We start from the raw sequence: 16,131 nt of genomic DNA on the forward strand, positions 1-16,131 counted from the left end.
GGTAAAAGAAGTTTCATGTAAGGGTTAACATTGGTCAATACAAAGAGTATCAGTGAAATCCAAACACTGAAACTTAACGAAGCTAAAGAAGAAGAAGAAAAAACAGAAGGGCAGATGTGCCAAAATCCTTATCTAATATGGCAGGGTATCAGGAAATAGGGTCTAAAGTTGTCTGAACCAGAAAAGATGTAAAGATTATCTTTATGAAGATTCAACAAAGGGAGTACATTGAGCTCCATAGAGACAGCGCCGGGGCAAGTGAGAGCCGGACGGGCACTGGGCGACTCTGTGCCTCGCGGAGGATAAATAATTAAACATGGGCAAAGGAGATCCTAAGAAGCCGAGAGGCAAAATGTCATCATATGCATTCTTTGTGCAAACTTGCCGGGAGGAGCACAAGAAGAAGCACCCGGATGCTTCAGTCAACTTCTCAGAGTTTTCTAAGAAGTGCTCAGAGAGGTGGAAGACCATGTCTGCTAAAGAGAAAGGAAAATTTGAAGACATGGCAAAGGCGGACAAGGCCCGTTATGAAAGAGAAATGAAAACTTATATCCCTCCTAAAGGGGAAACAAAAAAGAAGTTCAAGGATCCCAATGCACCCAAGAGGCCTCCTTCGGCCTTTTTCTTGTTTTGTTCTGAGTATCGTCCAAAAATCAAAGGCGAACATCCTGGCCTGTCCATTGGTGATGTTGCAAAGAAACTGGGAGAGATGTGGAATAACACTGCTGCGGATGACAAGCAGCCTTATGAGAAGAAGGCTGCTAAGCTGAAGGAAAAGTATGAAAAGGATATTGCTGCATACCGAGCTAAAGGGAAGCCTGATGCAGCAAAAAAGGGAGTTGTTAAGGCCGAAAAAAGCAAGAAAAAGAAGGAAGAGGAGGAAGATGAGGAAGATGAAGAGGATGAGGAGGAGGAAGAAGATGAAGAGGATGAGGAGGAGGAAGAAGATGATGATGATGAATAAGTTGGTTCTAGCGCAGTTTTTTTTTTTTCTTGTCTATAAAGCATTTAACCCCCCTGTACACAACTCACTCCTTTTAAAGAAAAAAAATTGAAATGTAAGGCTGTGTAAGATTTGTTTTTAAACTGTACAGTGTCTTTTTTTGTATAGTTAACACACTACCGAATGTGTCTTTAGATAGCCCTGTCCTGGTGGTATTTTCAATAGCCACTAACCTTGCCTGGTACAGTATGGGGGTTGTAAATTGGCATGGAAATTTAAAGCAGGTTCTTGTTGGTGCACAGCACAAATTAGTTATATATGGGGATGGTAGTTTTTTCATCTTCAGTTGTCTCTGATGCAGCTTATACGAATAATTGTTGTTCTGTTAACTGAATACCACTCTGTAATTGCAAAAGAAAAAGAAAAAAAGTTGCAGCTGTTTTGTTGACATTCTGAATGCTTCTAAGTAAATACAATTTTTTTTATTAGTATTGTTGTCCTTTTCATAGGTCTGAAAATTTTTCTTAAGGGGAAGCTAGTCTTTTGCTTTTGCCCATTTTGGATCACACGAATTATTACACTGTTTATCTTTCATATAGTTAGCTGATAATAAAAAGCTTTTGTCTGTGCACCCTGCATACCCATGATGAGGGTAATAAAAGTTGAATTGAGACAGTTTTCATCCATAACTGAAACTTAAATCTTGACCAGTTGATAGCGGATTTCACATAGCCCAGTTACATTTACCAAGTGAAGAGTAACCAATCTACTCACAGCACGGGATTATTAGAATCAAACATTTTGAAAGTCTGTCCTTGAAGGACTAATAGAAAAGTATGTTCTAATCTTTACATGAGGACTCTACACTCTTTAACTCCCATTACCATGTAATGGCAGTTATATTTGCAGTTCCCACGTTAAAGACCCGAGAATGTATCCCCAAAAGCGTGAGCATAAAATACAAGACTGCCATATTGTTTTTTTGTCTACGATTGTCCCAGCAAAGGCTCTGGGAAAAAAGTGCTGGCTGTAAATGTCTTCTCCTGTTTATCCAAGTAGAGATTGTTTAGGAAACTTGAGACCCTTGGTTAAAGGTATTTTTAATTAATTGGGCCAACTTTTAAAGTTATATACCACATTTTAAATCAGGTATATATCTTCCTGTATTATGGTTTGCCCCTTTATAAATTAAGTAGACGAGGGAGGAAGACGCTTTGTATCTCAGTATGAATTAACTGATTTATTTGAATTTGACTTTTACAAAACTCCAGCTCATTCATTAGGGTCATATGTTTATCTGCTTAGCAGTTATAGGGAACAATTTGGCAATTTTGTGGTTTTTGAGATTATTGTTCTCTTAAAGTGCCAGTGTTTTAAAATAGCGTTCTTGTAATTTTACACGCTTTTGTGATGGAGTGCTGTTTTGTTATATAATTTTGACTTGGATTCTTTCCATTTGCATTTGTTTATGTAATTTCAGGAGGAATACTGAACATCTGAGTCCTGGATGATACTAATAAACTAATAATTGCAGAGGTTTTAAAAAAAAAAAAAAAAAAAAAAGATTCAACAAAGGAAACCAACAAAAGAACTAACAATAATTGCATTAAAATTAGAAGAAGAAGAGAATAGTATAATATTCCTCCTTAATAGGGGGTACTCAACAGATGTATCCTAAAATAACCAATCACAAATTAGCGGGGCAGGTATATTATGTAGAAATAGAAAGGTAACTATCAAAAACACTAAAAACAGAGTCACTTAAAGATGGTTGTATCTGGCACGTGGGAATGGGATGAGACAAGACACTGGGGCCTCTTTTACAAGGCTTGCTGCATGATTGTTTTCAATTCAGGGTTCAGGTATCAGCAGGATAAAAAATTTTACATGGAATGGCTAATTGTATTGGAGACTTTCTTTCCCTCGAGCGTTTATGTCTGCACAGATGATAAAGATGTTGGCTTGTCATAACTTCATCTCTCTTCACCCCAGAATACCTTGAGAGGAAGGAAAGTGGTCTGGGTAGGTGAAGTCCTGACAGAGATTTCTTCCATAAGAGAAAGCAGCTCTTCTTCCACCTCTGTCCAGTGTCTCCCTTTCACTAGTTATGTTAATTCTGATTATGGGCAAAAGTGGGAAGCTTCCATTTTTATTTAAAAATCACATTGTGTCTCCAAAGACAGTACGATGAAATTGTTTCTCATTTACATTTCGTTAACTCCCTCTGTCACATAATAATTCATTATTCTGTGAAAATGTGCATTAGTCTATAATATGAATGGCTTCAAAAAGCAGCATTCTTAAGAAATATAATGTCCTTCCTTACCACAGAAGTCAAACTCTGATAAAATAACATTAACATACTGATAAGTAAATTTTGCACATCAAAAATTTTATATAGATTTAACACTATTTTCAGCTTTTGTTTAATGAATATTTAATTTGGAAAGCTATGAAATAATAGGTAATTATAGCTCTACAAGAACACATATTGACATGGAGTTTAAAAGACTGTGAAAGGTGCCTTGTGCTTGCAGTGAGTTTATAATTTAAACACAAAGAAAAATTTTAAGACTGCCAATCAAATATTCATCAGAAGAAAGAATTTATGGAGTATCTCACTTCCTCAGGGCACGTATGCAAAGGAGACACTAAAAATAACATAGGGCAGGTGTGGCAGACCGTGTTTAGGCAAAATCCAAACACATCCAAAAAGAGCTGCAGAAGAAAAAAGTTTCCTGAGCTTGAAAGCAAAGGCAACAGGATATAAGGGTCAGGTTTGGAAAAGATAGTGAGGACAGTCTGCAAAGGCCTTAGAAGTAGGAAAAAAAATGGGCAAGCCCAAGAGATTGAAATAGTTCCCCACCCTTTCTTTTAGCGTCTTTTTCTTAACATGAGCAGTCCTCCACTATCTCTTAACATGAGCAGTCCTCCACTATCTTCAACCCTGACTCATGATAGAACCCACGTCACTCTTGCTGTCCATAAGACAATAAATCAGGCTAATGGGTAGAGCGTTAACGGGTTATCCTTCCTAAGTAGGGTTTTAACATGCTTTAAAACTTTCTGGAATGCTACAACTAACCAGTCCCATTCCGTGAAATTCTGAGATTTTGATTCAGTCCCAGAAAACTGTATTTTTAACCAGCACTATAAGCAATTCTGATGTGACCCATCCCCTGACCCACATTTGAAAATCACTGCATTGCACTGAAAGACAGAGGGGTTAGAAAAACCTTCACTTCTCTTGCTGCAGGAAAATCCACCAGGGCAGGTCTTCTGCAGAATCTCTGTCCTGCATTCTCTCTTCCCGTCCTCACCCATGACTTGCTTTGAAAAATTCTCAAGGATTTTAATTGTCCGTTCATTTCCAATCACAGGCACTAATCCTCTGGCAAGCTGGCAGTTCCTTCACACCCACTCAGAGATATTTGTAGCCTCTGGAGATCTTAGACAGGTGCTAACCCAGTAATCCTTCATCTAAGAGATTTGACTCCACACTAGTATTTTTAATTGCTCCAATTTGTTGCTTGTGGTTGACTGACTGGCAGTTGGATTCCATCCTGACTTCTTGTTGACCTGAAACCATGAAGTCATTTCCTTCCACTTATCCCCCAAGTTTTGTGTCACCCATCCGTGCCCATCCCACCCCAAAGAGAGAGGGTAAACCTACCAGCAACAGCTAATCCATGACCTTAGAGCTAGAAAAGATGGGAAAGTCTTTGTACAGATCAAGATTCTTGAAACTGCTGCTGAAAAAGATCCTCAATCTGCCCTTTTTTCCCCAAAATCCATCCCAGTTAAAGTTTACTACTTGTTCTCAACATTACAATGAGCACAAACACAGGTACTGAAACTGCATGCCAGGCCTCAGTCATGAGATGGTCATTCGGGTGGTCTAGCATATGCTCGTGGTTAACAGATTGTGACTTAAATGCAAACACAAATTTACTGAAAGCTACTGGAGAATGTCTTTAGGTTTCCAGGGCTCTACAGATCACAGTTTGAAAACACCAGTAAAATAGAATTCTTATCTCTGCTACTTGGTACCTATGGGACCGTGTTAGTGGTACCTAATCTCTCTGAGCCTCACTTTGAACTCAAATAGGTTGCTCAATAAAAGGCTGCCTATATTAGTACAGTACAGGGGATGTCCGATGGTTCAGTGGATAAAGGATCTCCCTGCAATGCAAGAGACACAGTTTGATCCCTGGGTCGGGAAGATCCCCTGGAGGAGGGAAATGGCAAACCACTGTCATATTCTTGCCTGGAGAATCCCATGGACAGAGGAGCTGGCAGACTACAGTCCAAATGGTCGGAAAGAGTTGGACATGACTGAGCTACTAAGCTCAGAGGATGAATTGCATAAGGGAGACAGTGAAGTCGGAAAGATGAGTTGGAAAATGATTGCAATGGCTCAGTTGTGAGCAGAGAAGGGATATGACTAGACTACCAGCAGTGGGAATGAACAAGGACAGCTCCAGAAGACTAATAAAGAACTGACATTTGTGACTGACCTGCATGTTTTCCTCAACTATACTCCCAGGATATTGACAGGTGTGTGTAAAAAGTATGATTCCATCTTTGAAGAAACCTGGGGGGTTTCATAGGGGTTAGATAGTTTCATAGGGGTTAGTTAGAGCCAGCAAGTAAGATTTATGGAATAAGATTTATCAGGATTTCTTAGGTTATCTTATAGCCCAATTTCTTCAAAGTTGAAGAAATTATGCTGTAGTATGATTGACAAATATGGATGTGCTGTAACAGAAAAAAAGAAAGGCTGCCGGAGTAGACATCCCTGAGAAACAAAAGAGCCATTGACGATAAAAGTGGGATGGCAGCTATAGCAAAAAGAACCAAAGTTTCCTCACCCTAGCAACTCCAAAGATGATTTCCTGTAGCACATACCTCAGGTGGAGTTCTGGCTAGACAGCCAGTAGTTACTGTGGCTTCCCAGAAATTACCAAGTGAAGCCATCAACAGCCTAATATAACCAAGTTGAAAGGTCAAACTAGGAATTTAAAATACCCAATATATGGGACATATAGGAAACCCAAACTCAGAAGCAAGTGCATCTCATGGTTCTGACAGTCTGCTCTGAAAAAGGATTTAAACATCAAAGGTGTGAGTGAGGTGAATGGATTTAACAACAGAGTATGATCAGATATACAAATGCTGTGGTTATAGGCAGTGACTCCTCACAGTGTCTGATAACAGGTGTTTTATAGTGTTTTCTGTTAATTAAATCTCAACGCAGTTTTGTGGCAAGATTATTTGTCTTGTGTTTCAGACAGTCCCAAGTGCATTGGATAAGAAATGATATACCATGCTCAGTATTCCAGGAAATGAATTACCTGGGGGGATTCAGTGAAGATTGCAGAATTATGATGCTGCCTTTTAATATCCATCTGCTATTTTTTCTCATTGGTTTTGTTGACTATTTAAACTTGCTAGCTAACATAGGACATCAGGTACGAAATGTGTAAGGAATTTTGGTGGGATAAGACAAATATAGCCAGCAGACAGGGGTTAGGCTACGACTGGGATTTGGGTCCAGGTACAAACTTGGGCCAGGACAGGACTGGGACAATACACTGGAGTGAGTCTTACCCATTTCTCTAAACTGAGGTTACACTGAAGCACCAGGAGGCTGGAGACAGCTTGAAGATTAAGGAAGCAAAGGAGATATTGCTAAGGATGATGTCAAGGGTCAGCCAGGGGTCAAGGTAAGGAGGAAAGTAATGAAGGCAGATCTACACTGTCCAATAAAATTAGGAGTATTTGCAGTTACAACACTGACAGACTAACAGAGATGCATGAAGCTAATAGTATTCTATTTAATGGCATGGCTAGAACAAAAGACACAGCCTGAACACCAAATTATTTATTTTGGCTTCAGATTTGGGTAAACTAAAAGCAGATCAGTTACAATATAATCGAGCTTCCCAGATGGCTCAGTGGTAAAGAATCCACCTGCCAATGCAGGAGATATAGGTTCAATCCCTGAATGAGAAAATTTCCCTGGAGAAGGAAATAGCAACCCACTCCAGTATTCTTGCCTGGGAAATCCCATGGACAGAGGAGCCTGGTGGGTGGTCCATAAGGTCACAAGAATCAAACACAACTGATCGACTAAATAATAACACCACCACCCCAATATATAAACTGATTCTCTACATTCATAGATAGGTATTGATTTGACTGGAAGCTGAAAAATTCAATCATAATAGTCATGGTTATAGTTTTTAAATGCCTGGTTTATGATACATGCAGCAGAAAAAGCTTTATGATGTCCAGACATCACACCTGATAGGAAGGTGCTATTGCCAGTTTAAAAGATTGGAATTTGCTCATCTATAAGCCACAGAGAAAATAATTGAAGGAATCTCGGTCTTGTCACAAACATGTTTTCAATAACCTGGTATTCCTACATCCTTCTCTGACTTTGTAGTTGATCCAAATAATTTCTCGTGCATTTTAATGTTGTCTCATTATAAGGTGTGGTTTTGTAAGAATTGAGCTTGACCAAGATGATCTCTCGGTAATAGAATCTACTAATATTAACTAAGGAGATGAGGGAATTGACCTAAATACCCAAGTTAGGAAACAAAGACTTAACTTTGTATTGTCAGCACTCAGAGGATGTTGTGAGGCTCAGAGCCTATGATCACTCAGTGTCAAGTCAATAAAAGATCGGGGTTTATTGCAAGTTGAACTTAGTATTTTCTAAGGCAATGCTGTTCATGGAGATATGTGAACCACTAACATGCTAATATGAGCCACATATGCAATTTTAAATTTTCTAGTGGCCACATTGGGCTTTCCTGATAGCTCAGTTGGTAAAGAATCCACCTGCAATGCAGGAGACCTGGGTTCAACCCCTGGGTTGGGAAGATCCCCCGGAGAAGGGAAAGGCTACCCACTCAGTTATTCTGGCCTGGAGAATTCCATGGACTGTATAATCCATGGGGTGTCAAAGAGTAGGACATGACTGAGTGACTTTCTTTTTTTTCACTTTCAGTGGCCACATTAAAAAAGGTAAAAAGAAAGAGGTGAAATTAATATGCATGATATATTTTAATATAATATAGCCAAAATGTTATAATTTTAACACATACTCAATATTTTAAAATTATTAATCGTACATTTTACATTCTCTTTTGTTACACCAAGTTGTTGAAATTCAGTATGTATTTTATACTGATAACATGTCTTAGTTCAGACTAGCCCCAAGTTAAGGACTCAGTAGCCCCATGGGATTAATGGCTACCACAAGGCCAGCAGAGTCCCAAGATCTCAAATGGGTAGTGAAATTCAAACAAATAGGGAAAAAACACTTATTGAATATATTTACAACAAATCAAGCTTTCAAAAACATCAAATTGTTTTCACATATATATAACAGAGATATTATAACTATCTATGTCAATAGACATATATCTGTAAGTAAAGTCACTGCTTTATTGTTAAAAAAGAAAGGGTTTTTTGTTTGTTCCCAAATTAAGAAAAGGTATCCATTAATTAATTTTTGTGGTAGAATGCTTCATTCCAACAGGATTTGAAAACCAATGCTTTGGAATAACATGGGTCACACACAGCTCTGAAAACAATGAAAACTTGAGCACAAATTTGATGGGGATAGGGTGGGAGAGAAGGAAGGGGAAATGAAGGAAAGGAGGAGAGGTGGGTGCTTTGATAATGACAAAGGACCTAGGGGAGGGGCTTCATCTCCACTGCATTTTGCCAAGAGCCAGTCCTGATGTTAAAGAAGTTTATGGTTCTACACAGCTTTATTGCACCAGTTTGCAATTATTTATCGCTCTGCTCTTTTTATTCACAAGAGACACGTCTGAAAGTGTGTCTCAGCTATTCGTTCTGATTACCTTGATGACTGATACAGGTCACCATGGCCTGCCCCACACAAAAGTATGGGCAGTGACCTACAAATGTCCTTTCTGCCCCCAAATGCCTCCTCCAATTCCCACTGTGATGCCTGAAATCCACAGAGAGCCTTCCTCTGGATAAAGAGAGAATTTCCCAGATTTCAACCATTGGATTGATTATGTTAGTCATTATTTCTGCCAAATCTGTATGTGCTGTGCTGTGTTTAGTCACTCAGTCATGTCCAACTCTTTATGACCCCATGGACTGTGGCCTGCCAGGCTCCTCTGTCCATGGGAATTCTCTAGGCAAGAATACTGGAGTGGGTTGTCATGCCCTCCTCCAGGAGATCTTCTCAACCCAGGGATTGAGCCCAGGTTTCTTGCATCACAGGCCAGTTCTTTACTGACTGAGCCACCAAGGAAGCCCAAGAACACTGCAGTGGTTAGCCTATCCCTTCTCCAGGGGATCTTCCCAACCCAAGAATCAAATTGGGATCTCCTACATTGCAGGCGGATTCTTTACCAGCTGAGCTACCAGGGAAGCCCACCAGATCTGTATACCACCTGTTCTATTACTTATTTAATGTTTTCTTTAAACCAACTCCTTCTTTTCCACTGAAACAAACTTACAAAGAAAAGAAACTCTGTATCATTACCAAAAAGTAAAACCTACACAATTTGCCATAAATACTCTGAAGATACAAACACCACCATTACACTTTACACTGTTACATATGTAACACTGCAAATCATCACGCCTACCACCAGTGGTAAAAGACCACTTACTAGGAAATAAATGGGTTAAGAATTTCCAAACACTTTAAAAAGTGACTGCAAAATATGAATATCATAGAGCAGAGGTAGCATTCATAAATAGCTAGGAAAGCTGCTTGAGGAGGGAATCTGGTTTATGTCAGTATTCTCATCTTTACTGTGCCTAAGAATCACCTGGGAAGCTTATTTAAAATATAGGTTTCTAGGTTCCACAGCAGATTTCATAGATTTAGTAGAACTGGGTTGGGTGTGGATATGTGCATTTTAATCAAATTCCTCAGGTGGTTAGGATGTAGTCGGTCTGCAAAGCACCCAAGAAATCCTGGGGTGCTGCACTGCAACCCAGTAAGAGATGTGAAGCTATGTCACAGACAACAGTGCTCTGGGGGAGCAGTGGGACCTAATATAGAGCCGATGCACAGGGGCTGGGGTGGGGAAGGGAGAGATCTGAAGGCAGCTCCATCAATTCTGCTGTTTTGTGGAATGTCCCTTTCCAGATGACCAGAGCTTAATGCAACCACCTATTCACTTCAGTATAAACCCAGCAGCAATATCACTTCAATAGTTATAAATAAATCATATACATCAGCCCTGGATGGAATCTCCCTGTGGGTGTCTCCTGTTTTCCCCTCTCTCAGAGAAGATAAAGGTCACGCGTTTATTTAGGGTATTAGGAATTTATATAAAGCTTCCACTTGATCATGACAGTCCACATGAAAGATGTGCGATTTCAGGTTGACGTAAAAAGGATGAGTAGAGAGTATGTGCTTGAACTTTAACCTGCAAAGTGAATGAATCAGAATGGATCCTATAAGAAATAAAGTCATTCCCAAAAAAAGCCCTCCAGGGCCAGAGACAGAAAAACCTCAGCAGGAGCCTGTCTGCAATTTGAGATACTTTCTGGTTTCCCCTTTTCTCACATCAGATATTATGGTTGCTTTGTGGGAAGCTTCTAAGATGGTGCCCAGTGAGGCCTGCCTCCTGGTATCCATGCCGTTGTGTAATCCTCTCCCCGCAGTGGAGTCAGAATCCAGTGACTTCCTTCTAATTTATAGAATAGAGCAAAAGTGATGGGGTGGACCTCTGAGATGATAATGGTGCATGCGTGCTCAGTCGTGTCTGCCTCTTGCAACCCCAGGGACTGTAGCCCACCAGGTTTCTCTGTCCATGGAATTTTCCAGGCAAGAATGGTTGAACTGGTTGTCATTTCCTTCTCTAGGGAGCCTCCATAACCCAGGAATTGAACCTGTGTCTCCTGCATTGGCAGGCATGTTCTTTACCAACAGAGCCGCCAGGGAAGCCGCCTCTGAAATTAGGTTCCACAACGGTGACTTCCATCTTGCTCATGCTCTCTTTCTGGATCTTCCTGCTTGCTCAGTCTGATGAAACAAGCTACCATTTTGCGAGATGCCCTGCAGAGAGGTCCATGTAGCAAGAGACGGAGGGGTTATATCAGTTCCTATGACTGCTGTAGCAGATTAGCACAAACCTGGTGGCTTAAAACAACAGAAATGTATTCACTCCATTCTGGAAATTGGAAGTTTGAGATGAGTTTCACTGGCTGTAATCAAGGTGTCAGCAAAGCTGTGGCTTCCTCTGGAGGCTCTAGGGGAGAATCTTTTCCTTGGCACTTCCAGTCCTGGTGGCTGCCAGCATTCTTGACTTGTGGCTGCCTCATTCCTATCAACACCTCTTTGGTCACATTGCTCCCTCCTTTCCTGTGTCGAGTCACTCTGTGCCTCTCTTTTGTAAGGATACTGCTGATGGCTTGAAGGGGCCACCTAGAGAGTCCAGGAAAATCTCATCTCAAAAATCTTCATCTAGGATTTCTCTAGTTGTCCAGAGGTAAAGAATCCACCTGCCAATGCAAGGGACGCGGGTTTGGTCCCTGGTCTGAGAAGATCCCACATGCCACAGGGCAACTAAGCCTATGTTCCGCAACTACTGAGCCCCGGCACCTAGAGCCTGTACTCCACAACAGTGAAAGGCCCACACACCGCAGCGGACAGCAGCCCCCACTCGCCACAATTAGAGAAAGTCCTCACTCAGCAACCAAGACCCAGTGCAGTCAAAAATAAATAAATAATTTTTTTTTAAAGTCTTAATCTCATTCACAAAAACTTTACCATATGGTAAATTCTATATGATGTACTTTACCACAATTGTTTTTTTTTTTTTTTATTTTAAGGTCAAAGTCAAAGTGTTAGGTGCTCAGTCGTGTCCAACTCTTGGCAACCCCATGGACTGTAGCCTGCCAGGCTCCTCTGTCCATAGGATTCTTCAGGCAAGAAAACTGCGGGGTGGGTTGCCATTCCCTTCTCTAGGGGCTCTTCCCGACCCAGGGATCGAACCCAGGTCTCTCACATTGATGACAGATTCTTTACCACCTGAGCCACCAGGGAAGCCCAATTTTTCCTTTTAAATTTTAAGATAACATACACATATTTCAGAGATTAAGACCTGGTATCTTTGGGAGCCACGATTTCACCCACTATAGGTGATTCCTAGCCAACAACTAGAGAAGCACTGAAGCCAGTTCAATAGCCAGTGAGGAACTCAGTCCTGCCAATGACCACTTGAGTGAGCTCAGAAGCAGATCGTTCTCCAGTCCAGCCTGGAGATGACTGCAGTCCAGATGAAGCCCTGAAGACAGTCTGCAGAGACCCGAGCCAGAGAACCCAGCTAAACTGTGCCCAGGGTCCTGGCTCACAGAAGCTGTGAGATAATACAGGCTCCTGTAACCAAGTTTGGGGGTGCCACTACACAGCACCAGATAACTGACAGCTGTTTCGTTCCAGGCTTCTAGAATGTCAGTTCATTACATTGTATTCATATCTATCACATGAGAATGGAACCAAAACTGCTTTGTTGATGGAGGCCACCTAAGACCACAAGCTGCAGTGAGGAAAAGCCCACTTACTGCACGACCTTAAGCAAGGTCTCTGAGACTTTGTTTCCACTTATGTTAGATGGAGTTAATGATAATACTTCGTGACATATGTAAAGCGACCTCTTCAGGATCTGGCATATAGTAAGTGCTCAATAAATAGTAGTCTATGTACTATTTTTACATACCTTAAGAAAACATATGTGGTCCTCCCAGCTAGCTCAATGGTAAAGAATCTGCCTACCAATGCACGAGACACAGGTTCAATCCCTGGGTTGGGAAGATCCCCTGGAAGAGGAAATGACAACCCACTCCAGTATTCTTGCCTGGAAAATCTCATGGACAGAGAAGCCTGGTGGGCCACAGTCCATGGGGTTGCAAAGAGTCGGACACGACTGAGTGACTAAGCATGGACGCATGCAAGAAACCATGTATTTTAAAACAAAATAGAATTAAGTATATTTTAGCATCTCAGATGTTTTAAATGAAAATATTGTTTGTCCAAGGCCAATGAATTGGTGGTCCATTAAAAAAAAAAATCTAGTATCTCCTATAGTGGGTTCTCACATTTCCATAGGCCATACCAGCTGTACTCTGGGCACCCTTTTGATGGCTGATCCTGTTTGAAACATTAAAAATAGTTAATATAAAACATGGACTCAGGAAAGGAAGGAATCGATAAAGAAATCAAGACCAAATTGTTTCAGCTGGAGTCAATGAACCATTTCTTGACAGAGAGAGACGATGCAATCACTTACCAGGAGAAAATTAACAAAGGACCTTGAAACCAACTATGAGTCTGGGAAACTGCTCAGTGATGGATGGCAGGTCCATTTAGGCGGCAGGGACAGAATGAAGAGGCAGTAACATCCCTTGGAGGGCCAGGGAGATCGTTTCAGGAGCAGTCTGTGGGGAAAGAGGCTGAAGGTTAATGATAGGGAACTCTGAAAGATGTGGAAGCCGGAGAGTTACGGTGACATCCTCTCTCTTTTGAAAAAGGTTTGATCTAGAGTCTCATCCCTGAACTTGATCAGCACTTAACCTCTGCTCTCTCCTCATTCCTGAAATAAGGAATCATCTGGATCATCTCCTGGTCACTTTTGGTTGACATTCACAGCCACTGCCCATGTGAAAATGGATTATTCCCTCACACATAGGCTCACCTTACCGATGAATGGTGAAATTCGCTGGGGACAGTCGGCTGCTACTCAGCTTCACTTTCTGCTCTTTTTCTAGTGTAAGTTATTATTCATTTAGGAGGAGAATCGGTGCTTAATATGCGAGAGAAAAAGCACCCTAGAGATGGCTTTCCAAGGGCCTCTGCACAGCCGGGGAAAACAATTTATCTTCCCCCTAATGCTGACAGTCAGAATCACTGTGGCTTCCCTTGCAGGATCAGGTGGTAAAGAATCTGTCTGCAAGGCAGGAGAGCCAGGTTCAATCCCTGGGTTGGGAAGAGCCCCTGGAGAAGGGAATGGCTACCCACTGCAGTATTCTTGCCTGGAGAATCCCCGTGGACAAAGGAGCCTGGCGGGCTACAGTCCATGGGCTCACAGTCAGAGATGACTGAGCACTAACATTTTCACTTTTCACTTTCAGCACTGACAGTGAGAGCCCCTGCAGCAGCTGACCTTGAGTGCTGAGAAGGAAGACTGAGGTGGTTTGGATGGAGGTGGTTCTGGCACCAACAGTCATGTCCACACACACACGTTTTCTGGAGTTCAGGGGCATTTGTTTTCTTTTTAAAGGAAAAAGAGAAAAGTAAGTCCAGTTGTTTATTCCTTTTCCAAAATATTTTATATTTACTAGCTTTTTATTTGTGTCAGAGATTAATATGCATAGGAAAAGGAGGTGCTGAGGGTTTCCTTGTTATCTCCATGTTTCCAGGCCTCCCCTTCTTCCATAAGCCTAAAGGCTGTCTCAGCAGCCCTGGTTTATATATACAGACACTGACGCTTCCATCCCTGTCAACCTTGACCTCTGCCTCCTTGCACCTCCCTCCCAGTCACCCAGCCAGTGGGCAGCCAAGCTCAGGCCGCTCCCGAGAAGGCTTTGCAGTTACCTGGCAACAGTGACAATCTGCGAACAGGAGACAAAACAGCAGCAGACACCAGAAAGAGCATCTTCATCCAGAATCTAAAAGAGGGACAGAGAAGGGAGGCAAATGGCTCTTTTTATCAATGGTTTTTATCCCCGCCTGTGCTGTTCTCCTGAATCCCCAACTCCCAATGTCTATCATCACCTGGTAAAAATAGCCTCCAATTGGAGAGTTTCATGAGAGCCATAGAGACTCACATGGAAGAGTGTACTTGGGTAGACTCACTAATCACTCCCTCCCTTAACCCCAGTGTGGAATGCTCAGGAGTTAATCAACCTAGTTTCCATCTGGGCACATGCTGTGTTTCAATCCAAGGATGTATTTTGACCATCTAATTATCTTTCCAAGATAACATCTGAAATTCTGTGTACTGAGAAGCACTGACAAGCAATTATCTCACATCTTGCCTCCTTAACCATAATTCTACAGTGAGTGGTCTTTGGTGGGGGTGGGGGTAGGGGGGTGGATAAGCATAGTAGCTAACAATAGCTAACATTTACTGAAAGCTTACTCTGTTCCAGCCACTGCTCTGAACGCTTTAAACTTTCGAAACAGTCCTATGAGATCAATAATATCATTATCTCCATTTTACCGATGGAAAAACTAGAGGTCAGAATGACTAACTGTCAAACGTCATACATCCATTAAGAGCAAGGCTGGGATTTAAATTTGCCTCAGTGTTTGAACTCATGTTCTGAATCACCTTGTTAGGTAAATGAAAGCTGGAGACTGTAGGATTTGCTAAGAGGGAACTTGACTGAATGGTAAGACAGAGGTGAAAAGCACGAAACTGTAAGAGTCAGTGGATAAAAATTAATTATGCTACAGTCACCTAATAGAATATGCTAATCAAAACTTACTCCTCCATTAAAGTGGGATTGTGTAATTATAGGAGAGGCTGATCAACCCTCTCGGCAGAGTTCTGGGAAACTACGAAAACTCCCACAGGACACAGAGCATATAAATGTCAACCTACAGGGACAATGACCCTTGAGGGCTCTGTCATCCTCATCTTCTGTGATTTGATGGGCAAAGCAACATAGGCCATGTGAGTCAGCACAAACAGACCAGGGTGTGGAATGAGATGACCAAGTCGTGGCTTGCTTGTCCACACGCTTTGTGACCTCAAAGAAGTCCATTCCATAAACATTCACAGGGCTTACATGTTGCACACCAAATGCTGATGGAGGGACTGAGGAAGTAGGAAATCCCAGCCATGCATCATGTGCTGAAGTGGGGTCACAGGCTCAAGGAGGAGGGAGAATTGGGAACGGTTTCCCACATTTTCCTTATCTCTAGACTGAGACGACTAATTGCAACTTCTGTTGTTGTGAGCATCAGACTAGATAATGGCTGTGAAAAGGACTTACGGACTGCAAAAAAGGCATACAAAGTTAGTAGTGATTATCAACGCTAAGACTGAGCTCTTAAAATAATTCACAGATATTATTATCATGGCTATTACCCTGCACGACTTGACCCCTGCCATCCTCAACTTTATTTCTCACTTGCTCCCAGTTTCTCTTCTTATTTGCACAGGCCAGAA

At 41.6% G+C, this 16,131-nt stretch overlaps 1 protein-coding gene across 1 annotated transcript; it reads left to right on the top strand.

The window, feature by feature from the left end:
• Positions 1-227: 227 nt before the first annotated feature.
• On the top strand, positions 228-1,434 carry LOC133069368 (high mobility group protein B1). Its single transcript, XM_061160873.1, has one exon. The coding sequence runs from the start codon at positions 317-319 to the stop codon at positions 962-964; it is 648 nt and encodes a 215-aa protein (XP_061016856.1). The 5' UTR covers positions 228-316; the 3' UTR covers positions 965-1,434.
• Positions 1,435-16,131: the final 14,697 nt, after the last annotated feature.

The sequence above is a fragment of the Dama dama genome, chromosome 14 (assembly GCF_033118175.1).
Source record: "Dama dama isolate Ldn47 chromosome 14, ASM3311817v1, whole genome shotgun sequence".
Taxonomy (NCBI): Eukaryota; Metazoa; Chordata; class Mammalia; order Artiodactyla; family Cervidae; genus Dama; species Dama dama.